This window comes from Ahaetulla prasina, chromosome 1 (assembly GCF_028640845.1).
Source record: "Ahaetulla prasina isolate Xishuangbanna chromosome 1, ASM2864084v1, whole genome shotgun sequence".
Lineage (NCBI taxonomy): Eukaryota > Metazoa > Chordata > Lepidosauria > Squamata > Colubridae > Ahaetulla > Ahaetulla prasina.
The window spans coordinates 30664287-30692253 of NC_080539.1; the positions used below are offsets into that span (position 1 = coordinate 30664287).

The 27967-nt window shown below is 38.5% G+C and overlaps 2 protein-coding genes across 3 annotated transcripts in view; one reads left to right on the forward strand and one right to left on the reverse strand.

The window, feature by feature from the left end:
* HADHA (hydroxyacyl-CoA dehydrogenase trifunctional multienzyme complex subunit alpha) overlaps positions 1-338 on the reverse strand; it is a 38577-nt gene extending 38239 nt beyond the window's left edge. Inside the window, exon 1 of one of the 2 annotated variants that reach the window (XM_058164711.1) lies at positions 109-338. In XM_058164711.1, the coding sequence (XP_058020694.1) occupies positions 109-193 (85 nt within the window). In that variant the 5' untranslated portion in view covers positions 194-338. The remainder of the gene's footprint in view (positions 1-108) is intronic. The other variant, XM_058164710.1, reaches the window with a different exon arrangement.
* A 169-nt stretch (positions 339-507) lies between these two features.
* Positions 508-26156, forward strand: HADHB (hydroxyacyl-CoA dehydrogenase trifunctional multienzyme complex subunit beta). The gene is made up of 16 exons (XM_058164712.1): positions 508-664; positions 4761-4835; positions 5539-5580; positions 6073-6169; positions 6391-6435; positions 8247-8346; positions 12144-12231; positions 13851-14038; positions 15746-15926; positions 17454-17575; positions 18536-18615; positions 20258-20305; positions 21751-21838; positions 24215-24289; positions 24672-24836; positions 25647-26156. Exons 2-16 carry the CDS (start codon positions 4769-4771, stop codon positions 25680-25682), a joined length of 1422 nt encoding a protein of 473 aa, XP_058020695.1. The 5' UTR covers positions 508-664; positions 4761-4768; the 3' UTR covers positions 25683-26156.
* Positions 26157-27967: the final 1811 nt, after the last annotated feature.

Genomic DNA, 27967 nt, shown 5'->3' on the forward strand with positions numbered 1-27967 from the left:
GCCCCCTTCCTCCCTCCCTTACCCTACAAAATGAAATGTCTGTGCTCTTCCTCCTATTCCCTCTCAATTAACCGAGCGCCTGCAAGTTTCCCTTCCAACCTTTCTCACCTAAGAGGCTGCTCCGGGTCGAGCAATACTTGGCAGCGGCCGTGAAGCGCGTCAAGCTCCCGATAGCCCTGACAGCAGCCGCCATCTTAGCCCAGCGGGGAGGTCGGTCAAGCAAGTGAAGATTGAAAGAAGCGAAGGAAGGCGATAAGGGCGTGGAAAAGTCCAAGGGGGCTTTCCCTTCTCCTCCGTCGCTCTCGATTACTTAAAGTGAGCCGTCCTCTGGTTTGCCTGTTCACAAGCCACAGCGCGCCTTGCTATGCTATGGCGCGGCAGATGTCCCCCCACGTTCTTCCGAAGGGCACGTTTCTCTCACATTTTCTGTTTTGTAAGGCGCTTCTTCAATATTTGTTAAGTGGAAAGAGAAACGTTGAACCGGAAGAAGGGGGGGGATTTAGACGGCTACGGCGAACGCCGGTTACCGTCTGCAAGGGAGGGCCTCCTTTCTATTGGGCGCCCTTGAGCGGGTTAGGGGGCGGGGCTGTTTGTTTGCAGCCTGTGGTGGAGGGCTGTTGCCGGCGGTGAGCTAATCTGCCTTGGATTTTCGCGCTCCCCCAAGGTGGGCGATTCTAATTCCCAAACGGGCTGGAGGGCGGGCAAGTGAGGGGGATTAGGCGGTGGGAGGATTTGCTTTCCTGCGTGGGTTCTCCGTGGAGGGAAGTGGCGCGATAGGAGCAGTGGACGGAGATATTAAGGATGATTAACCGCTCCAATCTTGATTGCAGAAAATATAACTTCAGTAACAGAGTTGTTAATACTTGGAATGCACTACCTGACTCTGTGGTCTCTTCCCAAATCCCCAAAGCTTCAACCAAAGACTTATCTACTATTGACCTCACCCCATTTCTAAGAGGTCTGTAAGGGGCGTGCATAAGAGCACAAGCGTGCCTACCGTTCCTGTCCTATTGTTTCCTTTCGTTATATCCAATTAATATAGTTATTATATACTCATGCTTATATATATATATATGCTTATGTATTGTTTAGTTATTTCATGCTTATGCTTATATATACTGTGTGACAAATAAAATAAATAAATAAATGATGTATCGATATGCTCAATGACCGATCTATCTACTTTTTCTTAATATTTATTTATTATTTATTTTTATTTTATTAAATTTTTATACCGCCCTTCTCCCGAAGGACTCAGGGCGGTGTACAGCCAAAGTAAAACAAAGATATATACAGTTTAAAACAACAATTAAAAAGAGCAAATTTTAAAGGCCGATTATTAAAATTTAAATTAAAAAGTTAAAAAATATTAAAACCCCAATTAAAATACATCACTAAATTATGCCAGTCCCGCTTTAATGAATAAATATGTTTTGAGCTGCCTTGAATTACATATCCTGTTTTTTTGCAAGTAATGGGATTAATTAGAGGTGAAGTTGAGGAAGGGCAATCGGCATGAGCAAAAGTAGCTTGTGTATAACCCCAAAGTACATATGATGCAAAGTTTCGTAAAAAAGAAATATCCCAATACTGTGCAAGCATAATAGCAATATGGAACGCTTAAGATATGTATTTAGATAATTAAATTGCCCATTGTACTTAGGAAACACTGTCATGGTATAATATTTACACTTTTCTAAAGCAGGCAGATATAATATTTTACCACAAAGGAGGTTTATTCTCTTTTAAATTTGAAATCTTTATATATAGTGTAATGTTTGATATGTCTCATATATATATATATATATATATATATATATATATATATATATATATATATATATATATATATATATATATATAGAGAGAGAGAGAGAGAGAGAGAGAGAGAGAGAGTTTAAAATTTTCCTTTCTTTTTTTTACTTTTATTTATAGTTTGTTTTATACTTTTGTTTGTTATACTTTTTGAACTGGTTTTGTATTTTTGTTTTGTATATTATTAACATAAAGATAATTCGGCATTTTGATTTTCCTATTATATAATTTCAGAAAAGAGATTCAATGGTTGACTTTTGATATTATGTGATTGATATTATGTGAATGATCCAGCATATATCCTGCATTCTTCCAGATACAAAGTATTTGTATGTAATAGTTCTTAAAAACTTTTTTCAAATTTGATTTCATGCAGTAGGTGAATCAGTTGTTCTTGTATCTCTAAGTGAAAACCACTCAATGAAATTACATAATGTAAAAGACCTTGGAGTTTTCATATCAAATGATCTAAGTGCCAAAGCTCATTGCAACTACATAGCAAATAAAGCTCTAAGAGTTGTAAACCTAATTTTGCATAGCTTCTTTTCCAAAAACACTACACTACTAACCAGAGCATACAAAACATTTGCAAGACCCATTCTTGAATACAGCTCACCTGTCTGGAACCCATACTACATGTCTGATATTAATACAATTGAACGAGTCCAGAAATATTTTACAAGAAGAGTCCTCCACTCCTCTGTAAACAACAAAATACCTTATACCTCCAGACTTGAAATCCTGGGATTAGAAAATTTAGAACTCCGCCGACTCAGACATGACCTGTGTTTAACACACAGAATCATCTATTGCAATGTCCTTCCTGTTAAAGACTACTTCAGCTTCAATCGCAATAATACAAGAGCAAACAATAGATTCAAACTTCAATCTTGATTGCAGAAAATATCACTTTTGTAACAGAGTTGTTAATGCTTGGAACACACTACCTGACTCTGTGGTCTCTTCTCAAACTCCCAAAAGCTTTAACCAAAAACTTTACCATTGACCTCACCCCATTCCTAAGAGGACTATAAGGGGCGTGCATAAGTGCACAAAAGTGCCTATTGTTCCTGTCCTATTGTTTTCTCCCGTAAAATTGGAAGTGTCTTGGCGACGCTCTGGGAGCACGGTTGAAGCCTGAAGATGACGAATGAGACTTCACGAACGCCGCCAAGACACTTCCAATTTACGCGGGAGAAAACCCGAATAACCAGATCTATATATATATATATATATATATATATATATATATATATATATATATATATATATATATATATATATATATATAGAGAGAGAGAGAGAGAGAGAGAGAGAGAGAGAGAGAGAGAGAGAGAGAGAGAGTTTAAAATTTTCCTTTCTTTTTTTTTACTTTTATTTATAGTTTGTTTTATACTTTTGTTTGTTATACTTTTTTGAACTGGTTTTGTATTTTTGTTTTGTATATTATTAACATAAAGATAATTCGGGCATTTTGATTTTCCCTATTATAATTTCAGAAAAGAGATTCAATGGTTGACTTTTGATATTATGTGATTGATATTATGTGAATGATCCAGCATATATCCTGCATTCTTCCAGATACAAAGTATTTGTATGTAATAGTTCTTAAAAACTTTTTTCAAATTTGATTTCATGCAGTAGGTGAATCAGTTGTTCTTGTATCTCTAAGTGGAAAACCACTCAATGAAATTACATAATGTAAAAGACCTTGGAGTTTTCATATCAAATGATCTAAGTGCCAAAGCCCATTGCAACTACATAGCAAAAAAAGCTCTAAGAGTTGTAAACCTAATTTTGTGTAGCTTCTTTTCCAAAAACACTACACTACTAACCAGAGCATACAAAACATTTGCAAGACCCATTCTTGAATACAGCTCACCTGTCTGGAACCCATACTACATGTCTGATATTAATACAATTGAACGAGTCCAGAAATATTTTACAAGAAGAGTCCTCCACTCCTCTGTAAACAACAAAATACCTTATACCTCCAGACTTGAAATCCTGGGATTAGAAAATTTAGAACTCCGCTGACTCAGACATGACCTGTGTTTAACACACAGAATCATCTATTGCAATGTCCTTCCTGTTAAAGACTACTTCAGCTTCAATCACAATAATACAAGAGCAAACAATAGATTCAAACTTCAATCTTGATTGCAGAAAATATCACTTTTGTAACAGAGTTGTTAATGCTTGGAACACACTACCTGACTGTGGTCTCTTCTCAAACTCCCAAAAGCTTTAACCAAAAACTGTTTACCATTGACCTCACCCCATTCCTAAGAGGTCTATAAGGGGCGTGCATAAGTGCACAAAAGTGCCTATTGTTCCTGTCCTATTGTTTTCTTTCATTATATGTGTTTATATATAATGTTGTGACAAAATAAACAAATAAAAATAAAAAATAAATACCGGTAGCTAAATGTTAATTTAAACCTGATTCTTCCCAATTCCCAGTTCAGTATCTGAATTGGTACACTGTGCTGATTCTCCTTTTTGGAGCTCATCTCCAAAACCATAATATTACAGTAACATTTAATAAAATGAGGTGGACATATATAAACTGGGATATGTAAGAGAAGATAGATGATAAGGTAGTACAAAGCATTTGTTCTTTTCAAAGTCTACATTTGCATGAGCAAAACCTTGATGGAAACATTAAAGCAAGAATTATACTTACCAGATTGCAAATTTGGTTAACCAAGGTTAACAAAATTCCAGTATAAAATAAGTAATTTAATCTGCTTTGTTATTAATAAAGCAAAATTATGGTTCTGCTTATGTCTTACTGCTTGAAAACTTCCCAGTGTTTTTTGGAAACTAGATAGGGAACCATGAGCTTGGCTACTTTGAATAAACCTGTGAACTGGGATCTGTGCCCACAATATTTACTGTTACAAACTAAGACAAATGACAGCAATCTCTTCTTCCTGTTTCAGGCTTCAAAATGGCATCCTTGTTGACTTGTGGCATGAAAATTCTTCCTACCATCATTCCATGGTCAACCAAATTCTGTAAGTGCTTCTCCTTTAGATAATCAAAATACCCAATGCATGATTAGTTACTGGACTTATATCTGGCATGTTATAAAGGTTATAAATTCATTTTAGTTAACGTGCTGTACTTTTTGGAATATAAAATGCACTCCCCCCCAGAAAAGAGGATAGAAATGTTGGTGCATCTTATACACCGAATACAGCCATTTTTTGCCTCCCAAGCCCCCCATGCGTCGTGCTTGCCCTCCCCGGCCCACAGGAGCACTCTGCAGACCTCCCAAATCCTCTGCGCATCCCATTTTTGTGAAAATGTTTTTTACAAAAACAGGATGCGCAGAGGGTTTGGGAGGCCTGCACAGTGCTCATGGGGGCTGGGGAGGGCAAAAACCAGACACGCAGAGGCCAAAAACTATTTTTTTCCTGTTTTCCTTTTCAAAAACTTGGTGCATTTTATAGTCTGAAAAATACAGTAGTTCGTTGTCTTTTTCTGAGTTTCATTGCTCTTTTTCTGTTGCAGCTACTATCCTATTAAGATACCATAATTCTATCTTATTATTCATTTTTTACTTTTATGGGCTAATTGTCACAGTACATTCTCTCTGATCCCCTTGGCTCGTGATTAGTTAGAAGCTTATGAGAAATTTGCTTTGTTTTTATGTCTGAATGATATCATTGTCTGTTTTACCTATGTTGTTATATTTTGATTTTCTTAACTTTTCAGCTTTGAGATCTTTCAGCTGCTCATCCCAGTTATTCGCAACAGGTACAGGAAAAATATGAATAATCTGACTGCACATCTCTATTGTACTTGCACTCCTATGCTGTGTCATAAATTAGGATATAAAATATATCTGAGATCACATAAATTAAATCCAAAGCTTGTTGTGAACGTACTGTAATCTATAGGAAACATAATCTGCTAATATGACTCTTATTGCGTGTGTGTGTATTATACAGAGAAATATATTTTTTAAAAGTATCTGTGATTCTAGTTTTGATGCTTATTCATGCTTCATTGAAAACTACAGATGGAAAAATCAAACAATAAACATCTTAACATTAAATAGAAGGAATAAATGGTGAGCTTTGGATGTTTTTGACAAATTTCAAAATAAATTCTCTTGTTCTTATACTAGTGTAAAAATTATTTTGATCTCTTTTCTAAGCAATAGCAATAAATAAATACTTTGGTTTTCAATTATTTTATGATAATTCTTGTTCTAGTTTTTCTAGTAATAATTTGTTATTACTACAGTTCAGGCCAAAAGTAAGAAAACTCTAGCTAAAAATGGGATGAAGAATATTGTAGTGGTGGATGGTGTTCGCATTCCATTTTTGCAGTCTGGGACCTCGTGAGTATTAAATCTTCCCTTTATAAAAATGTATAAAAACAATTTATAAAACCCCTTGGGCACTTTTGGGAAGAAGAGATATAAATAATATTAACAGAGAAACAGCCAAATTTAAAGGTATTGTAATTTCCTTTTCAATTTATACTGCAGTTAGTAAAACAAAAGTATATTTTTCAGGAATTAATGAGAAGGTATTTTTTTCTTTCTCTTCTAATCTTCAGGTATGCAGATTTAATGCCACATGACTTGGCCAGGGCAGCACTGATGTAAGTAGTAAATAAATAGAAGTGGGGCAGTTTGGTTGTGATTCAGTTCATAGAGAGTTGTTTAGGGATGTTGTTCTACTTTGTTTTTTGTGCCTGAAGTGCCTTTTCTTCTTTCTTGTTTTATCAAACTACTCTTTTTGCAATCAGTAGAATGCTGCCATTCTTACTCCCAATAAATACAGATGAGAATAATTCTCCTTGTTGTCTTCCTAATGTACTTTGAATTCTTTCATCTTTATTTATATCCCATCTTTATTATTTTTATAAATAACTCAAGGTAGCAAGCATATCTAATCATTCGTCCTCTTTTCCTTACAACAACCCTGTGAGGTGGGTTGGGCTGAGTGAGTGCGACTGCTCTAAAGTTATCCAGCTGCTTTTGTGCTTAAGGTGGGATTAGAATTTCTAGTCTCCAGGTGAAATGTTATTTTATATGGAGCTTTTGCTGAAATAAGAAAAATAATATGAATTATGGATTGAGGATTAAAAAAAAGTGGACTAAGTGAGGAGTTAAAGGGATTTGTTTGACATCTAAGAGGGAGGGAAGATTATAATATTATAATTATCTGTTAAAGATAAGTTCGGAGCTGACTGTATTGCATAACTTTTTTTTTTCTTACCTTGCACCTTTTTTCTGTTTTTCTTTAGATTTGTCTTTATCTTAAGTAAAACACTTACATGTGAATTTAAAAAAGAATTTGAGGTAGAAATGTCCTAAATTTTGTTGTGTCCTGTCCTGTAAGCTCTAGGGCTTTGTAATACTTTGGATTCAATTGGGAAGAAGTATTTTTCCTAAGAGCAGGAATACAGCTTCCCTCTGGATTCATTAAAGCTGAATGAACTGAAACCGCCACGAAGTCATTAGAACAGCGGTAGCTCTCCAGTGAATTGCAGGAATTTACTGCATTCATCTTTTCTTGCATTCTAAAGCATTTTCTCCCAATCAGATCCAAAACATTGCCCTAGAAATCATCTTGCAACTTAACTTATAGAATGAAAAGGACTGTTTTCCCAGTAATAAAATCTAGGATTTACAGTTGCAATGTCATGTAGAATCATATTTTAATTCAAGGACTACATTTATTACTTTGCTTAACTACAAAGCAAGGTGGACTCTGGGCTGTGGGAGCAAAACTGCACAGGCTGTAGCAAAGTATGACTCTTTCCAAGATAACCTCTTGGCCCACTCTGGGAAGCATTTAATGAGGGAAGAGTATTTTGAAAGCTGCCTGTTCTTTGATAATTTCCAGAATTAAAAAGTACACAAGGTAATTTAATCACTTCACACAAAAGAGCAACAACAAAAATCCTGTCAAGATTTCTGTTGACTATCTAGATTCAGCAGATTACCTAGATTAGCATGTAACAAAATTTGGAACAGGAGTTTTGGAAATGTTTGGAGAGCCAATTTGCTTTCTGATTCTCAGAGACTGCATGGATAAGTCCCTGCAGCTTTCTTGGTAAGTTTTTCTAGAAGTGGTTTGCCATTGCCTTCTTCCGAGGGCTGAGAGGGAGTGCCTCGCCCAAGGTCATCCAACTGGTTTCATGTGCAGTCTCTTGGTTTCTAGCCTGCCTTAACCACAACATCAGAGTGACTCTTACACTAGATAGATGTGATGAAAACGTTTGCTTACAGTAATGGACAGAATCTTGCCAAACTATAACCTTTTCTTCAGAATGAATAATCAAGTTCCTTCAGTCTGTCCTCTTAAGGCATGCACTCAATCCCCTCTGTCATCTCTGTTACCATTTTTTTAAAACACTCTTGATTTGACACTGAAGTGCCTTCTTTCTCTGATTTGTTCCCTCAGAGGCTTGCTGTATCGGACTGATGTGCCTAAGGAAGCTGTTGAGTACATTATGTTAGGCACTGTTATCCAAGAAGTGAAAACAAGTAATGTCGCTAGAGAGGTATGTTAAACAATAGAAGAATCAGAAGACTTGAGATGGGGTAGGGGGGTGGGTGATATGAATGAAGATGAGATGAAGGAACTAATTTTGAGTGGAATCTGGCTTCTATGACTTAAAAATGGAGATGTACTTCTTTCTGCAATCTTGAAATACAGTAAAACTTTTATGAATGAAGGCAAATATACATGTCCTAGGATAATGTTGCAGGATCCAAACTGGCTTGGTCACCAGGACCAGAGGCTTAGTCTTCTGAGCTTTCAGACTCTTGCTGGAGCCCAAGAAAGCTCGAAAATTAAACTTCTGGTCCCAGTGACTGACCTAGATAGGCTCCTGCAATAAAACTTTTATTAAATGGTCCCATTTGGGGGAAGGGCTAGTTTGTTAAATTAGAAGAAGATGTGAATATGTGTTTAAAAGATTGTAAAAATAGATACAGATAAATATCTGTAACAGTAAAAGAAGGCTGGATAAAATGTATTTAAAACTTGTAACACAATAAAACATTTGATATCCATTTTCTAATCGAAACATCTTTGATTAGATATGGTTTTAAGTCTTTGGCTAAACACAGTCAAACATTTTAAACGGAGAGATAGAAAAACTACAGATGATAAAAATTATATCAAGACAGTGTAAATGATACGGAGATTATATATTAAGTTAGAATTTAACTCCTGAAACCATAATTTTGGATATTGTGCAATTCCATGTTTAAAAATGTAGCCTTTAATGGTTTCCAAATAAAACTGAATTTTATATCAGATTTACTTTCTAAATATCAAGTCACATTAAAACACACTTCCACATTTTGTGCATGCATTAAAAAGCCTGCCTGCCTGTCATTTTGCAGACTTGATGCACATGAAGGAATGTTTGCTTCTGCTTCCTGTTCTTTAAAACCTGCAAGGCTTGATGCTGTATCTGCCAGTTTCTCTCACCACTTGCCTCAGACTAGAGCCCCCTCTGTCTTTTGTCACTTTCTATGCTATGAACCTAATACATGGTACTTTCTAACTTTCTAATCTTCTTCTTGTTCCACTCTTCACGGACCACCTATCACTTTCCCATTGCCATTTTCCTACAGGGCTCCCATCCTATTTTTTTCCAGTGCTTTCCTGCTGCTGATCTTCCTAATCACCTAATAAAGTGGGTGACTCCTGTAAGAAATCCACTTATTAAAGTCAATGTAACCCTTAAAGCAGGCATAGCTGTGTTTGTTGTTTGTTGTTGGTATTTAGAAGCATGAAAAATGACAGGCCGATTTAAACAACAGAAATGGGCAGATCTGAAGCACTTTTTAAATATTTATTAAGAAAATATATATGGCTGGCCAACTCACTGATGGCAATTCTGGGCAACTTACAGAAGTAAAATATTCTTTTCAAGGCATACTCAGCCTTGAATTACAAAGTATTACTTCATCATTGTAATTACAAACATGGATTTGGCAATGCGCATGAAGGTATCATTTTATGCTTTGGGCCAATCACCCTTAGCTCTAGGAAGGAGGCAATAGCAAATAAGTTCCCAAAAAATCTGGCCAAGAAAATTGTAAGAATTAGTCCAGGCATTTGCCAGGAGTCAATACTAATTCAAAGGCACCCCCCTCCCAAAATAATTCCTGAAAGCACATTTGCTTGTCTGCAGCTCCTATATGCAAAAACCACTGAGAGCCCAAGTCAAATGAAATTAAGAATGTAAGGGTTGTTGATTATTAACTTGATACCTGAAAAGGACTAAGTCCAATTCTGTAGGATTAAGTAATTTCTTATGTATGCACACTCACAGATATCAACCTTTTTTCTCCAGTTTGATTTTACCTAGTTTTGCTGATGGCTTTTGTTGCCTTAAATGCTGGACGTGCCCTTTAACTTTTTTTTTTAGAAAAGTTTTATTGGTTTTTAAAACAAACAAAAACAATGGACATTGCTCTACATCTCTGGTTTCTAACTTGTTGAACTTGCCCTTTAACTTGTTGACAAGCCTTTATTAATTATTTGTTCTGCTCATAAACCTTAAGCAGGTCAATCATCTCCCATTTCTGACAACTGCAAGAGCATTCATGTTTGCTTTTCAAAAACTAAGCAGGCACCTGGATGAAGTTTTAATATTAAAAGCCCCAAAGTTGCCATTTTTAGCAGTTAAACATCATAGTAACTGGTTACTGCTTGCATTTCCCCTCTGTATTGCGTCACCTGTCACCAGTTTTTGCTCATCTGATTCTCCGCCTGAGCAAGTATCTTCATTTTAACGCTCATGCTGAACTTTACCCCAGTTGGCTTTGAGTCAGTGAAGCAATGTTGTGGGGTATTGTGTAACCAAGGATACCTTATTTAGGTGTCTTACTGCTGAATCATAGAAACCAAGATTGATTAAATTGCAGTATTGTATTAGTCCTTCGAGAATATTCTACTTCTGAATATTCGACTCTATTCCCTGTTTTTCAAGTTTTCATACTGACCCTGGCCATTTGAAGTCCTTCCTAAGAGCGTCTTAAGTAGAGGCGGGCCTGAGTCTAAGCTTTTGCTCCCTCTATCTTTCTTTGCTTTCTATGTATAGCAAAGTGCTATCTTTCTTTGCTCTACTATGCCTTATTTTCCATTCAGCAACACCTCCCCCTCCCCTTTTAACTGACAGCAGAGAGGTATTTGTGGTGCATTCTCTCTTCATAGTTCCCAACATAAGTAGAATGCCTCTGAGAGAACTTTATTTCATGGGTGGGTGAAATAAGATTCAGGTTACATTTTCCAGATAAAAATTTCTTTGGCATTCTGGTCCACTGCACAATTAGGTAACGACCTGGGGCAGCCTTTTCTCTGGTGTTATTGAGACAGAAATATATCAATAGGAAAATATTCACTGCTTGCAAGTCCCAGTGATCTCATTGGAAGACTAGTTTTCAGTACTTTTCCTGGCAACTCTCGGATTACTCCCGTGCTAGTTAAAATGTGTAAAAGGTTTCTTAGATATGGTGCCTCTGCAGTTAGGCCCAAAGCCTCCCAAGCAATTTTATGCATATGTTTGTAAGCAGAGTCAAACAGCCAAGAACTTTTAACTGATATGTAAAATTGGCGATTGCAAATAAATTAATTTCTTAATCTGTGGTTGCTTTAGTCTGAACTTGTTTGTTACATTTGGTGATCTGGATTCACACCATTTTTGGTTTAATCATGGTTTGAGTAAATTAGCTGGGTTCGCCAAATAGGCTAAGCCAAAATCACAAATTATTACTTAGTATGAGATATGAATGAACCATTCTGTTTTGAATAAACTGAAAACTGCAATACAAAGAGTGATCATAATTGACAAGCAGGGGCTCTGGTTATATCCTTTTAAAATGTTCTTTAATATTGATCAAACAAAAAATGTTTATTTAATATTGGGAACAAATCTTATTGAATTAGTTGTTGACTATAAAAAGTTTGATGAGCAAAAGGCTTCTACAAGAGCCGTGGTAGTGCAGTAGTTAGAATACAGTATTGCAGGCTAAATCTCCCCACAGCCTTCCATCCTTCTGAGGTTGGTAAAATGAGGATCCAGATTGTTGGGGTCAATATGCTGACTCAGTAAACTGCTTAAAGAGAGCTATAAAGCACTATGAAGTGGTATATAAGTCTAAGTGCTATTGCTATCTTTACCCAGTCATTGAATACACCAATAAGATAAAATCTCTCAACCTGAGTTTCTCTGCAAGATTCTTGCAAAACCTGCTATTCTGAAAACTGTCAATGTATCATGAGAACAGTAGAAATTAGACATCTCTCAATATTCTGGTTTGCTTTCTGACTTTTATGTAGGCTGCCTTGGGAGCTGGCTTCTCTGACAAAACTCCTGCTCACACTGTCACCATGGCTTGTATATCTTCCAACCAGGCAATGACAACTGGTATGTTATCCTGCTTGATTAAGTAAGGACTATATTTAAATAGGCTGTGAACATGCAGGAAAATGTATTTCTCTAATAGAATTTATTACTTCTTAATATTGGACTATTGCAACATGCTCTACATTTGGCCACCCTTCAAGAGTCTCTGGAAGTTTCAGTTTGTGTAGAACCAGTTGGATGAGCAGTTATTGAGGCCCCTAGGACAGCCTATGTTACACCACTGTGCTGTGAGCTGCACTGGTTGCCAGTTTGCTTCCAGGTCCAATTTAAGGACTAAAAAATCCTTCATGGCATGGGTCCAGATTATCTGAGGTACCTGCTCATGCTGATGGGATTAGCCTGCCCCATCCATGCCAGCAGAAGAGGCCCTGTCAGTCAAGGAATTTCAGCTGACGGGATCCAAAAAAAGCGCCTTTCCTGCCACGACACCCACCCTATGGAACATTTAGCACCCTGCACCCCCCCACCCCCCGGTGAGATCTGCACCCACCTTCTGGCCTTCTGGAAAAGCTCGAGAACCAGGCTCTGCCATCTGGCCTGGGACCCCAATGGGGGAGAGTGGCAACTTGGAGGTGGTTAATATATTAGTCAGACCCCGCCTCCTCCCCATGCCTTTTTCACTCCTTTCCATCTTGGTTAATTGAATTTTATCTGAGTTTTAAATGTTTGGTTCTTATTTGTTGTTTTAATGTTTTATGTGGTATTTTAATTGTATGACTGTAAGCTGTCCAGACTTGCCTCGGCAAGATGGGCGACATCAATAATAATAAATAGATAAAGATAAATAAATATATATTCTAACTCAAGAGATGAAAGGAAAGTAGAATTTGCCCCCTGGAAGATGTTTCAATATTTTATGGTATATTAGCAAGTGATCTGCTTGGTCTTATAGTAAAGTATTAGTTATGGTTACAAATTCCTGGAGTTTTAGCACCAAATTTTATCAGGAGGACAAGAATAAAATATGAAGCCTGAAATGTCCTCAGTGATCTGCCATGTGGCAGGTGATAGTCACCTGTTTTATTCAACAGAAGCCATCTCTTGAAAAAAAAAAGACATAAAAATCTATTTCTAGTTTTAAAATGCTAAGAAAGCATTTATAGGGAGGTTGTGGTCCAGAATAAAATAATGTAAATTGCTTCAGAGTTTCATTCTTACAACTTGATTTGCGTTTTAATTTTCACATGCCTTATTCTAATAGGATGTATAACAGATTCTACCCAGACCTTTATAAACTGGATAAATATTTAAATTTGGTAGATAGATAAAAAATAGTATGCAAATAAACAGAGCACATGAAGAAACCAAGGTTTAAAAGTGTAAAAGTATACCTAGAGTCATATAAAGTGGAATCCCAATTGGATTTATAAAGTTGAATATTTAAAGTGGCTTAAAGAAATACTTTAGGAAAGAATTGTTATCTATTGAATCCTTAACTCTAACGTGACTTGTCCCTCATCTTCTGCTTGAAAAGTTCCATGTTGTGTATGAAGTACAAGGGTGAGAAATGGCCAATTCTGAAGTGCATAAAAAAAGTAATTGAAGGGATATTTTCAGTCAGGAAACTGATCAGTCTTCAACATGGTAACTGTCATGTATGTGCCTTCTGATTTTTATAGCATATAATCTCATCGTATCTGGCCAGATGGATGTGGTAATTGCTGGTGGTGTTGAATTGATGTCCGATGTTCCTATCAGACATAGTCGGAAGATGAGGAAGATTTTGCTTGGATTTTCAAGAGCAAAAGGATTGGGCCAAAGGTTATCCCTGATCTCCAAAATCCGCCCTGATTACTTTGCACCTGAGGTAAAGTAGGAAATAAATTTCATTTCACTGCCTGCCTGAGGAACCAATTCAGAAAATGAGCAAGGATAAATAAAATAATGAGCTAGAGACACATTGTGGCCAAAAATGGTTGCTGACTCTGTCTGTTTCCTGGGTTCTACATCTTCAACTTCCATTAACTTTGGTCTAGAAAGCCATTTATAAAAGAAGTAGTCAAGGATTCAAGTAGTCAGTATCATGTCAGGCAGTATGAGAATTCCGAGGAGAGTAGAATAATGCCTGCATGCTAGAAAAGATGTATCATATCAAGCCCTTAGTAGTTGTTCACAAATCTTCCCCAAGATTCTTATATAGGCTTCTTTAACCAGATTTATTGGAAGGGGAAAGAGGTTTGTTACAAAAAACTTGGGGATTTGCTATATTTAGTTTAGCATTTATATTTATTTCTAACTTTATTGATCTTTTGCTGAACATCTGTTAACTTACTGGAGAGTTGGCTACCTAGTAAAGAAAAAATGTGCAGATGTTCTTTTAATTCTTTGCAAGCTGTCATTCTTTTTCCCAGACTTGAGAAACTCATTACATAATAGAGCAAAATGAGGCTGAGGTTGATGTATGGAATTCCTTTGCTGAAAGAAAAAGTAGGGAGTAGGGAGGAAAAAGTCATGACCAAGTTTGTAGGTAAAGCAGCTTAGGATGAAGAGTAGATTACACAAGAGATACAGAAAGATCTTGACAGACTTGAACATTGGGCACTATCTAACAAAATGAAATACAACAGTGAAAAAAAGTAAGGTTCTACATTTAGGCCAAAAAAACAAAATGCACAGGTACTGGATATGTGGTACCTTGCTCAATAGTAGTACCTGTGAGGGGGATCTTGGAGTCCTAGTGGACAACCATTTAGATATGAGCCAGCAGTGTGCAGCAGCTGCCAAAAAAGCCAACACAGTTCTGGGCTGCATAAACAGAGGGATAGAATCAAGATCACGTGAAGTGTTAATACCATTTTATAATGCCTTGATAAGGCCACACTTGGAATATTGCATTCAGTTTTGGTCGCCACGATGTAAAAAGGATGTTGAGACTCTAGAAAGAGTGCAGAGAAGAGCAACAAAGATGATTAGGGGACTGGACGCTAAAACATATGAAGAACGGTTGCAGGAACTCGGTATGCCTAGTTTAATGAAAAGAAGGACTAGGGGAGACATGATAGCAGTGTTCCAATATCTCAGGGGTTGCCACAAAGAAGAGGGAGTCAAACTATTCTCCAAAGCACTTGAGGGTAGAACAAGAAGCAATGGGTGGAAACTAATCAAACAGAGAAGCAACTTAGAACTAAGGAGAAATTTCCTGATAGTTAGAACAATTAATAAGTGGAACGACTTGCCTGCAGAAGTTGTGAATGCTCCAACACTGGAAATTTTTAAGAAAATGTTGGATAGCCATTCGTCTGAAATGGTGTAGGGTTTCCTGCCTGGGCAGGGGGTTGGACTAGAAGACCTCCAAGGTCCCTTCCAACTCTGATATTATTATTATTATTATTATTATTATTATTATTATTATTATTATTATTATTAGATGGCAAAAGGTGAGCACACCAGTATTATAGTACATATTTTACATTGCTAAATCCTGTGGATTTACCTTCAACTATTAGATTATAGAGCTGTCTGCACTGAATTGAGGGACACTGATCTTCACATTGTATTTTTTCAATATTTCTAGCTCCCTGCAGTGGCAGAATTTTCCACCAACGAGACCATGGGTCATTCAGCAGATCGCCTGGCAGCTGCATTTGCTATATCACGTTTGGAGCAAGATGAATATGCTCTCCGTTCACACACACTGGCTAAGAAAGCACAAGATGAATCCCTTCTCACAGATATAGTAGCATTCAAAGTGCCAGGTAAAATGTCTGTTTAAAGGAATCTGTAGCAATGATCCCACATTCCAGAGGGATGTGGAAGGAAGGGAAATACTTTTCTCTTGGAATGGCTTTTAGACGCTGAATAAAGAAAGATAAGAGGAGACAAAAACCTGTTTTTACAGATACTAGTTTTTTCTCCCCTGCCTTATTCTTCCGCTCTTCCTATTTCATAGATTTCTTCAGTGGATGAGTTATGATTGAAACATATGCCTTGCCTCTGCCTAATTCTTGCATTAGCTCAGCTACATCCATATAGCAAACAAGGAAAGTGAACACTTTTCCAGATATCCTATTTTATTTGGGATAATTTTAAGTATTCTCCTTAAAAATACGTATTTAGAAGTAGCAAATTGCATTTTGTGTTTAGATATTAGCAAATTTTTGTTAAAATATCAGATTTAATAACAAATTTAAAAAACAAAAATATCCATTATCTGGTCAAAATGACTGAATGCCTCCCGTTAAAATGCTAGTAGTAAGTCAGTCAAATGGGCCTCAAATATACAGAACTCTTTAATGTTCTCAAGAGTATTTTGGTCAAAATCCTTCCTAGTGTTATATGGTGTAACAAGCACAACTAGCCACTTTTTTCTGTCTTTTAAAATAATACAAATTTATTTTTCCTAAGGCAGATTGTCATCCTGCAAAACCATTATGGACTATACCCATAATGTAATATACTACAGCAATTGATATTAATGATGCCACCACCGGCTATAATTGTCTGGCTGACACAAAGTCCTCAAGGAGTTGCATGACTTGACCATAAATCTTAGTACTGGATGAACTGCTATATCAAACTCAATTTCATTGAGAGCCGCATCAGGGCTGTGGTTGATCTCGGGGGCAGGGTGGGCATGGCTGACTGGATGGGCATGGCCACCTTGACACCACTCCCCAAACTGTTGGCATGTTTCCTCTTCGCATTGGGTAGACTGGGCTGAAGCGACGTGGGTAGACTGGGCCAAAGCAATGCAGGCCAGACCCTTACATTTTCCAGGACGGCCCTGCTGGTGAGATCTGATCACATCACGGTCCGGATTTGGCCCGCGGGCCATGAGTTTGATACCTCTGTGCTATATTCTTAAGAGCGTCTGGCTGTGATATTTCCAAGTGATCAAAAAGGAGCCTTCTCCAATCTATCTGCAAAAGTGCAGGACTTGAATTGCAACAAATCCCAGCTGGAGGGTGTGCTGGTTGAGGATTATGAATGGTTATGGATTATGATTATCTAGTAATTGTGAAGAGTATCTAGTTGGGAAGGGTTTCCTAGAGAGAGACAAAGTTACAAACAATCTTGGAAAATCTTGAAGGTAGAGGAGAAGATAAAGTAAATAGTTGGAGAAAAGCTGGTCCATTGGAAGGGAATATAGGAAAAACATGTATGTGTTTAAGATTATGAGCAGCGTAGGCCCCAGTCAAGAATTGCAGAAATGAAGAAGGTTGAATTTCACAGGTAGACTTTCAACACAGCAGATGTCTTGAACCTTCACTTGACTCTTGCAGGGAAGGACACTGTAGTGAAGGATAACGGCATCCGGCCATCTTCATTGGAGCAGATGGGTCGACTGAAAGCTGCTTTTGTTAAGCCATATGGAACTGTAACAGCTGCCAACTCTTCTTTCCTGGTAACACCCTTGTACATTGGCCTTTGAAAAATACATTCTGAAGCATCCTCATTATACGACATAATCACAATTGCTGGAATCTTAGATTGGCATTGGTTTTTAATCAGAATAGATTACAAAATTGATTCAAGCATAGCACCAAGCCGCAATCTGGTTCATGAAGGACCCTTGGCTGTTCTTTTAGAGTTTATGGTTGCTTCTAAAACTTGCATATGAGTATTTGTTACTTATCCAGGATTTGATAGTGATTTGTCATCCTAGTAATGCAGTAACATTAGGTGGAATAATGTTGTTTTCCTAAAATTCGAAGTAGTGTGACATGGCTCATTTTCCAAACCAGTGTAGCGTTGTTATACAATAGAAGAGAATATATGTAGCTCACAGTTGAACTGTGGAGTCCTTGGGCTCTCTGATCTTGGTTGTTCACAGAGGTTTCATTACTTGACTCGACCTGATCAAGGACTCCACAGTTATTACACCGTCATCATATGAGATGTTCCCATCATATGGGAACACTTTCAAAGTACTTGGGTCTTAAAATTTTGTGACCCAAAACTCCTCCACCAAGTCGTGTCTGGCTTTCCTCTTCTTTTGCCTTTTTCCATGTTAATTATTATTTATGCTTCCCCTTCCTTCCTTCCTTCCTTCCTTCCTTCCTTCCTTCCTTCCTTCCTTCCTTCCTTCCTTACCATTATCTTTTCTTCTCACTCTTTACTTGGGCCCAGCTGGTTCTTTTCCTTTCAGTCATCTTAGTTCCAGACTTTTTCCTGGCCAGCAGTTTTAAAATTCAGGTTTGCCATTTTTTGGGGATACAAAAGGACTTATTTTGCATTAGGCTTAGATTTGAGGTTTCTTTTTAAAGTAACAACTGCAATAATGTGCAAATTGAATTCAGAGACAGAGGGGTGGAGCTTTCTTCTTCTTTCGGATTCTGATGGCATTTTTATATTGTCTCCACAGACTGATGGAGCATCAGCAATACTCTTGATGTCTGAAGAGAAGGCTTTGGCACTGGGATACAAACCAAAGGCCTACCTCAGGTGAATGGAAGCTATCCCCTCCCTTCTCTCACCATCTGTCATAAAACCATGGACATTTTCTCATCTATGTAACCATGTAATCAATCTCTTCTTTTTCTCTCTTTTTTTAAAAAAAAAAAACAATTTAGGGATTTTGTATATGTATCCCAAGACCCAAAAGATCAGCTTCTGCTTGGGTAAGTTGTAAATGTAGAATCGTTTTACCATGAAAATGGAAACGTGTCCATTTTCCAAATCATTTTATTTATAGAAACCTTATTCCCTTTTTTTTAGTCCTAGGCAACTATCCCAGCTGCTGCATTTGATCCTTAAGCAGTGTGTTAGGCATCACACTTTTAAAAACACGTAGAACTGAAATTGGCTGAAAATATGAGTTATTTTACTACTAAAAAATGGGGTGGGGTGGCCCAGCTTTTAAGATGGTGGGCTTTCAGCCAGTAATTTGACAGCCCGGGTTTGAGACCTGAGTGCCGTGCTCCCGTTACTTGTTCCAGCTCCTGCAGTTTGAAAGCACGCATATGTGAGTAATAAATATCCCACTTTGATGGGAAGATAACAGCATTTGTGTGCCTCAGGGTATAATCATACTGGCCACATGACCACGGAAGTGTCTTTGGACATCACTTGCTTCCTCAGCTAGGAAACAGATGAGGACCAGCCGCTAGAGTTGGACATAACTAGACAGGGGAAACCTTTACTTTTACCACTAATATGTATATGACTCCTGACTCCCAGCTAATTACATAACAGTATGATTATTCTCTTTGAATATAATTATTTCCCCCTTTTTGCCACATAAAATTTACTGGCAGCTTTTCTTGGCAGGGCTGGCAACTGCATTATTTCTCTGGGGAGTGGGGATTGCCACTTCTTCCACAGTATATCTACCACTTGACTGGTGACAGTTGTAGCAGCCTATTTCTACGATCAGTTTCATTCAGCTAAGGTTCTCTAGGACACGTGAACTCAATCCTTCCCTACCTTCTCCCACACATTCTTCCCTACCCTGAGCATAGGGCTGTATTGCCATCAATCCCCTCTGAAAATCGTTCAAGAGCTGACTGTCCTGGACCGCAGACAAATCCTGAGCTGCTGACTAATGGCCAGACATACCAACACCCATGCTCAATTTGGGTTCTTACATTTTGTCACTGATACTTGAAGAAACAGTGGCTGAGTCATAAATGCAAATCTCCACAGCTTGTAAGAAATGGTATAAAAACCTCCTGAATTCTGAAATTGCTTTGTTTATGTAGTTTCTTATTCTTTTCAGTCAACTCTTTAGCATATCTAATTTGCAGCAAACATTATGTTTCCATTTCTTTGCTGCACAGCTTCTTATATCACCAACAAGAGAGAAAATGTTTGTTACTATAGAAATATTGTGTTCTCTATTCAGAGTTTTTAGATCAGAGGGGGAGAGGATAAGAATTCTTCAGGCTACTTGAAATAGAGAGCTATTTTGTTTATTTCTGCCAAATAAAAAGAAAGGGTGCCTTTTTATAATGGTGATACAGGCAGACAGGCACATTCTTCTGAGTAGCTGCAACCTTTCTCAGCCAGTAGGGTTTCCCTGTCCAGAAGGATCTGAATGCAACCCTTGGCTTCTTTTTCTCTCTTTTTAAAAAAAAAAACAATTTAGGGATTTTGTATATGTATCCCAAGACCCAAAAGATCAGCTTCTGCTTGGGTAAGTTGTAAATGTAGAATCGTTTTACCATGAAAATGGAAACGTGTCCATTTTCCAAATCATTTTATTTATAGAAACCTTATTCCCTCTTTTTTAGTCCTAGGCAACTATCCCAGCTGCTGCATTTGATCCTTAAGCAGTGTGTTAGGCATCACACTTTTAAAAACACGTAGAACTGAAATTGGCTGAAAATATGAGTTATTTTACTACTAAAAAATGGGGTGGGGTGGCCCAGCTTTTAAGATGGTGGGCTTTCAGCCAGTAATTTGACAGCCCAGGTTTGAGATCTGAGTGCTGTGCTCCCGTTACTTGTCCCAGCTCCTGCAGTTTGAAAGCATGCATATGTGAGTAATAAATATCCCACTTTGATGGGAAGATAACAGCATTTGTGTGCCTCAGGGTATAATCATACTGGCCACATGACCACGGAAGTGTCTTTGGACATCACTTGCTTCCTCAGCTAGGAAACAGATGAGGACCAGCCCCTAGAGTTGGACACGACTAGACAGAGGAAACCTTTACCTTTACCACTAATATGTATATGACTCCTGACTCCCAGCTAATTACATAACAGTATGATTATTCTCTTTGAATATAATTATTTCCCCCTTTTTGCCACATAAAATTTACTGGCAGCTTTTCTTGGCAGGGCTGGCAACTGCATTATTTCTCTGGGGAGTGGGGATTGCCACTTCTTCCACAGTATATCTACCACTTGACTGGTGACAGTTGTAGCAGCCTATTTCTACGATCAGTTTCATTCAGCTAAGGTTCTCTAGGACACGTGAACTCAATCCTTCCCTACCTTCTCCCACACATTCTTCCCTACCCTGAGCATAGGGCTGTATTGCCATCAATCCCCTCTGAAAATCGTTCAAGAGCTGACTGTCCTGGACCGCAGACAAATCCTGAGCTGCTGACTAATGGCCAGACATACCAACACCCATGCTCAATTTGGGTTCTTACATTTTGTCACTGATACTTGAAGAAACAGTGGCTGAGTCATAAATGCAAATCTCCACAGCTTGTAAGAAATGGTATAAAAACCTCCTGAATTCTGAAATTGCTTTGTTTATGTAGTTTCTTATTCTTTTCAGTCAACTCTTTAGCATATCTAATTTGCAGCAAACATTATGTTTCCATTTCTTTGCTGCACAGCTTCTTATATCACCAACAAGAGAGAAAATGTTTGTTACTATAGAAATATTGTGTTCTCTATTCAGAGTTTTTAGATCAGAGGGGGAGAGGATAAGAATTCTTCAGGCTACTTGAAATAGAGAGCTATTTTGTTTATTTCTGCCAAATAAAAAGAAAGGGTGCCTTTTTATAATGGTGATACAGGCAGACAGGCACATTCTTCTGAGTAGCTGCAACCTTTCTCAGCCAGTAGGGTTTCCCCTGTCCAGAAGGATCTGAATGCAACCCTTGGCTTCTTTTTCTCTTAGGCCAACATATGCTACTCCCAAAGTTTTGGAAAAAGCTGGCCTAACAATGGCAGACATTGACGTGTTTGAATTTCATGAAGCGTTTTCAGTAAGTATTTCTAAAGTCTATGCAACACAGATAGCTTTGTTCAAGCATTTCATTATATTTTGTTACTTCACCCAGTAATTGTAGTTTTCAATCTTGGGTTGATCAGTTATTAATTATTATAGAGCAGGGGTCCCCAACCTTGGCAACTTTAAGACTTGTGGACTTCAACTCCCAGAGTTCCTCAGCCAGCAAAGTTGCCAAGTTTGGAGTCCCCTGTTATAGAGGGAACTGAAATACTCCCTTTCTACAATTAAGGTGGCTAGTCAACAACTTAGTAAGAATAGTTTTAAAAAGTCACTTTAAATGCATAATACACTACTCCAAACAGCTAAAAAGACTGAATTAAAAGAACTCTCTTTTTAACTTTTTAAAAAGTTATAAGAGTGGAATCTGATCTTACGGGAGACTATTCCACAACACAGGAGAAGTCTTTTTTATCTAACATACTGTTCTGTTCCCTCCCAACCACAACCAAAAAGACACGCGAGCTGACTATCTTTGCCAGCAATTTACTCTGACGACAGATAACAGTCCTGGCAATGAACCTGCGAGTGCCTGCCAAGTTCTCCTCAGACCAGCATAATTGCAGTTCAGGAATAAACAGAAGCCAAAGTATCACAAAGTACAAAATATCACAGCCAAAGCTTCCAAAAGTCTGTTTTTGTCCGTCACGGAGCCCAAAGGCAGCTCCACCCACTTTTATATCCTGTGGGGTGTGGCTCCGTGACTCAGCACTCTCTGGGCCAGCCCCTTCCTTCTTTTTGCTGCGCACGCTTCACTCGGCATCGCTGCCTTGCATCTAGCCACAATTGATTCTCCTCAGCTGGCTCTTGGAGCTCTTCCAGGAAGGAGGAGGAGGGGTCGGGGGAAAGAGGCTGTGTCAGCTCCTCCTCCTCCACCTGGCCTGCCTCTGGGACCTGGAGCGGAGCCAGAGAGGAAGGTCCCGCAGAGGGTAGCCCTGTCGGCTCTTCCCCCTCACTCTCTGAGTCACTCTCAGCCAGGAGGACCGGCTCAGGGGCTGCAGCAGACACAACACATACAAAGTTCTGTGAATGGAAGCATCCTTAGAAAAGTGTCTCCTATAAATGCTAGCAACAAGACAGATGGTTCTTCAGGCCTAATCCATGTAAAGCCTATGGTGTGAATATAATGAAGGCATGAGAGGCAAGCAGGCTGCTTCTTGCTGCTCATCGCCAGCTGTAACCCCCTGCCCTGTCGAATGGAATATGTTTCATCAGTGCAGACTTCACCAGACAATGACCCATTTATGGTTAGGGGCATCACTTCTGAGATCTTCATGCAGAGACCACTATCCCCCCCCAAACGAAAGCCAGATTGTATGATTTGCCTCGTCTTTAGATTTTGAAAGAATCTTACATATAAAAAGCCTATATAGGCCACAAAATTTTGACCCACATCTGTTAACATTAAGTCTCTCTCCCACCTCCCCCCCCACCAAATCCTCACGCTTTGGAGTTTTCAGCATCACTTGTGTCAGGTGATCATTGGGAGATTTTGCCAGACAGGATGACTGTGATGTGAACAGACTCTTTTCTTTCGCTTGACCATTCAGAATGAAATACAAAATGAAGACTCTAAAATACAATGGGAACATATGAAACAAAATTGAATGAAAGAGCAATAAAATAAAAGAAGCAAGTGAGGATACTGTAGGATTGTGTTCTTAATTCCAGTAATCAAGAAACAACATTATAAATAGAAACCCCAGTCGTTATATGCATGTTAATTGCATCAAGTCTGTCTCGAATCCTACTTTTTGTCTACTTTTTAAAAATAAATTTGGGGCAAGGTCACACACTGATATTTACACACAGGCCAGGCCAAGCCAGTAAATTCATATTGTCATAGTCCAATTACTCTGGATAGCTGTAACAATGAGACTTCGTTTAGTGATTAGGGCTTGTAGCATTCTCCGTTGGATTCAAATTGCTATATTACAAATCCATTGGATTTGTAGCCTTGTTGACATCTGTTGACTGGAAATTGGCACATTTATCATTTATTACAACTTTGATAGGTGATTTTGTTTATTTCAGCTGTTTTGCCTCATAATCCATTGTCACCTATTTTGGAAATGTCTTATGGGTTACGAGATTGCTTACTTTTGCATTGTGGTATTCTACATGTTAATGGTCATGAGAACGAACAAGTAAAATAGCATAACACAGTGGTTGTAATTAAAGTTTGGCAGTAATAATTTGGAAATGTGTAAAACCTCAAGTACCTTATCAGCTAGTTGGTTTGTGTTAATTCTTCTGTAGTTACAATAAATGTTTCTACTGTGGGGATTGCATGCATTTTGACTATATTATTGCTGCAATGGAATCTTCCCTTTTCCTTCCTTTCCACTTATAGGGACAAATTTTAGCAAATCTCAAAGCCATGGATTCAGATTGGTTTGCCCAGAACTGCATGGGCAGAAAGTCAAAGGTAGGCTTAAGGTTACTGTGAATTTGCATATCCGTTATCTTTCTGTATTTTGTCCTTCCTGTTCTCTGGTTTCTATGCACCTTATCGGATTTTCCCTGCTACGTTTCCCAGAAACGTCATAGAGGGGCATGGTGGAAGTTAGAGGCATCCTGTGTATAGTTGTCTTTAGTTCTTCCCTCAGTCCAGTGTTTGCCACATGTGAGCAGACTTACTCTTCTCCAGTGATGTTTCAGTGGCTGAAGCAAACCCCTGGCAAACATCAGCTGAGTTGATATGTTACCTAGTCTGATGGTCTTTCAAGCTTACGTTTTGTAACTTTCTTCCTGTCATGGGTGAAATTGGATAATTTATTTCAGAACCTAAGTCTCATTTATTGTTTTAGGTGGGAGCTCCTTCTATGGACAAATTTAATAACTGGGGTGGATCCCTGTCCTTAGGACATCCTTTTGGTGCTACCGGCTGCCGTTTAGTAATCACAGCTGCCCATAGGTTGAAGAAGGAAGGGGGACAATACGCCTTAGTGGCAGCATGTGCTGCCGGAGGACAGGTAAGGATCCTACGATGAGCAATCTATGTTTGTTTGTTTATATATTTGTTTGCTTATTAATAGTTTTACTTATTTATTTATATTCCACCTTTACTGTTTTTATAAATAACTCAAGGTGGCAAGTATACCTAACAGAGATAAGTCCTCAACTTACAGTCACGATTGAGTCCAAAATTTCTGTTGCTGAGCAATTGTTTTGCTCCATTTTACCACCTTTTTTACCAATTGTTAAGCGAATCTCTGCGATTGTTAAGTGAATCATGTGGTCGTGAAACGAATCTGGCTTCCCCCCATTGACGTTGCTTGTCAGAAGCCAGTTGGAAAAGTTACAAATGGTGATCATATGACTCTGGAACAATGCAACTGTCATTAAGTATTGCCAGTTGCCAAGTGGCTGAATTTTTATCACATGATCATGGGGATGCTGCAACGGTCATAGGTATGAAAACTGGTCATAAATCATTTTTTTCTGTGCTCAATGGTCACTAAATGAATGATTGTAAATCGGGGACTACCTGTACTCCTTTCTCCTCCTATTTTTCCCACAACAATAACTGTGTATTGGGCTGAGAGAGAGTCACCCAACTGGGTTTTATGCCTAAGGCAAGATTAGAATTCTCTGTCTCCTGGTTTCTAACCTTAACCATCAGAACAAATAGGTTCTAGACTCAGTGTAGCATGGCCATAGTTGCCTTGCACTTGGCAAGGTTTCCTTTTGTAATCCTATTTTCCCAATGTTCATTTTTCTTTCTTGGGCTGGGAATCTTGTTTCTCTCTCGTTGAGTAATTTCAGTTCTTCTCTTGCTGCAGGGCCATGCAATGGTTATTGAGAATTATCCGCAGTAAGAAGGTGAAAATAGGCATGAGGAGATTTGCCTGTTATCTGCAAGACAGCGAATGTAGTAATAATACTCCAAAAGATATCTCTGGACTTTCCTACAAAGGACTCTCAGTGGCTTTTGTTAATATTTTCTAGTGCCTTCAAAAAAAATTGTTTCACAGTAAATGGAGAAAGCCACACATATTTTACAATATGGATATTTACGTTAATATAGGTTTCCTGCCACTTAACAGTAGCTAACTACTTTTTCCCCACTATGAGAATAATATTGTAAGTTGGCATGCTGCGTTCTGTAAAGTTGTTTGGTAATGAGCGATAACGCAAAATTTGCTATGCAAAGAGAATCGTTTTTAGCAGTTTTCAAGTGAACAACATGGCTTTGAGGTTTCTTTAAAAGGAAAACCTCTTGTTAAGGGAAAATATGTTCTATACAGTATTTATCTGACATCAGCCTTAATAAATGAGAAAGAAGACTGGAACACATGTGTCACTGTTGTTTTTTATCGGAACGTCCCAGTTTTAGGATACAAAAAAGCTGGATTTTCTCAGTTTATCTGCTTTCTGGTGCTTTTTCCTTTTGCTGCTTTAATGGCAGCTCAAGTCTGCTTAACCATCTTGTTCAACTCAAATGTGTGAAGTGGTTTCATTTGAATACTGATTCTTCCCACCCAGCTTCTGCTCCCAATTTCAAAAGCTGTCAGACTTAATTCAGGGAAGAATGGGGTGTGCAAGTGGAAAATAGTAGCTGATGAGCCACTACCACACTTACACAACTGTCCTCCCCAGAAGAAAACTGTGGTGCTGGAAAATAAAACTGATCTGGATTTTATCATATATGTAACCCGTTCCTGTAAAACCAGTACAGTGGTCAGCCTTCAGCCCAATATCCACAGTTAAGTATTAGATGGAATTACATCATGCTGGATGAAAATCAGGTCAGTGGCTTAGCATGATGTATGAAAGTACTGTTGCATGTCAGAATGTCTGGATTAAAGCAGCGTTACACAGATTTATAAAGGTAAAGGTTCCCCTCGCACATATGTGCTAGTTGTTCCTGACTCTAGGGGGCACTGCTCATATCTGTTTCAAAGCCGAAGAGCCAGCGCTGTCCGAAGACGTCTCCGTGGTCATGTGGCTGGCATGACTAAACGCCAAAGGTGCACGGAACACTTACCTTCCCACCAAAGATGGTCCCTATTTTTCTACTAGCATTTTTTACGTGCTTTCGAACGTAGAAGCTCACCACGTTATGTAGCACTAGGGATTCGAACTGCTGAACTGCTGACTTTTTGATCGACAAGCTCAGTGTCTTAGCCACTGAGTGACACACATACAAATCCCACCCCTAGTCTTGAATGTCTTGTTCCAATAGTCCTAAAAAAAAGAAATTATTGTAGGAGATGACCAGGCAGAGCCCAAGGGAAGGGTCCAACATGTCGTAAGTCACGAGTCCCTGCACGCCCGCAAGCGATCTAAGTCCAGCCCACCTTGAATGCCTCTTAATTCCTGCTCATTTCCCTTGGCCGTTAGTAGGTCAGATTCTTGTAGAGAGCTTAAGCTTGCAATTAACTCTTAGTACTCATTTGAGCTGCCTAAATCTCCTGATTTCCCCAGCACTTGAAAATTACTAAGTTCATGAATGCCAACGCTCGTTTAATTCAATAGAATGTTTTATTAAATGAACATGAATTCAGATTTCATCTTAAGATCATTTATTCTTTGGTGTGTGCGCCTATGTCTATGAGGTACTCCACAAAGGTTAAGTTTAGGTTTCAGCTCTCAAGGAGTTGTACATTCCTGGTATTGAAAAATCATCTTGAATTCCAAAAGGCCTTGGCAATGATTTCTCCATTGTCAATGTCCAGCCCTTTTGTCAGTTCTGGAAATGTCTGCTTCCCAAGCTAATATGAATCAACAGTGACTTCCAACATCCAGCTAGCATAAATAAAAGCTGTTCCTGACATAAAAAACACAACAGAAAAATTCCTGAGGAAGCGGACAGGATCCTTGTGACTGAGCTTGGCAGCCTGGGCCCATTTTCTTGGGTGATCAAGGCCACCTGGGAAGTGCCATGTGATTGTGCCAGTCCTCCATTCCATTACAGGTTGGGTCTAAGTAGTGGTTAGTGCCTCTTTGTAGGAGGGTGTGAGAAGGAAGCATTGTGAGCACCCTTCTCAAGATACCATCCTTAGATGCAACGGTGCTTTTGGTCCAGGCTCCAACTAGACAGAACTTCTCTTTTGAGGGAAGGTTGTGAGAGAATGGTTGGCACACAGTTACAGGGCTAAAG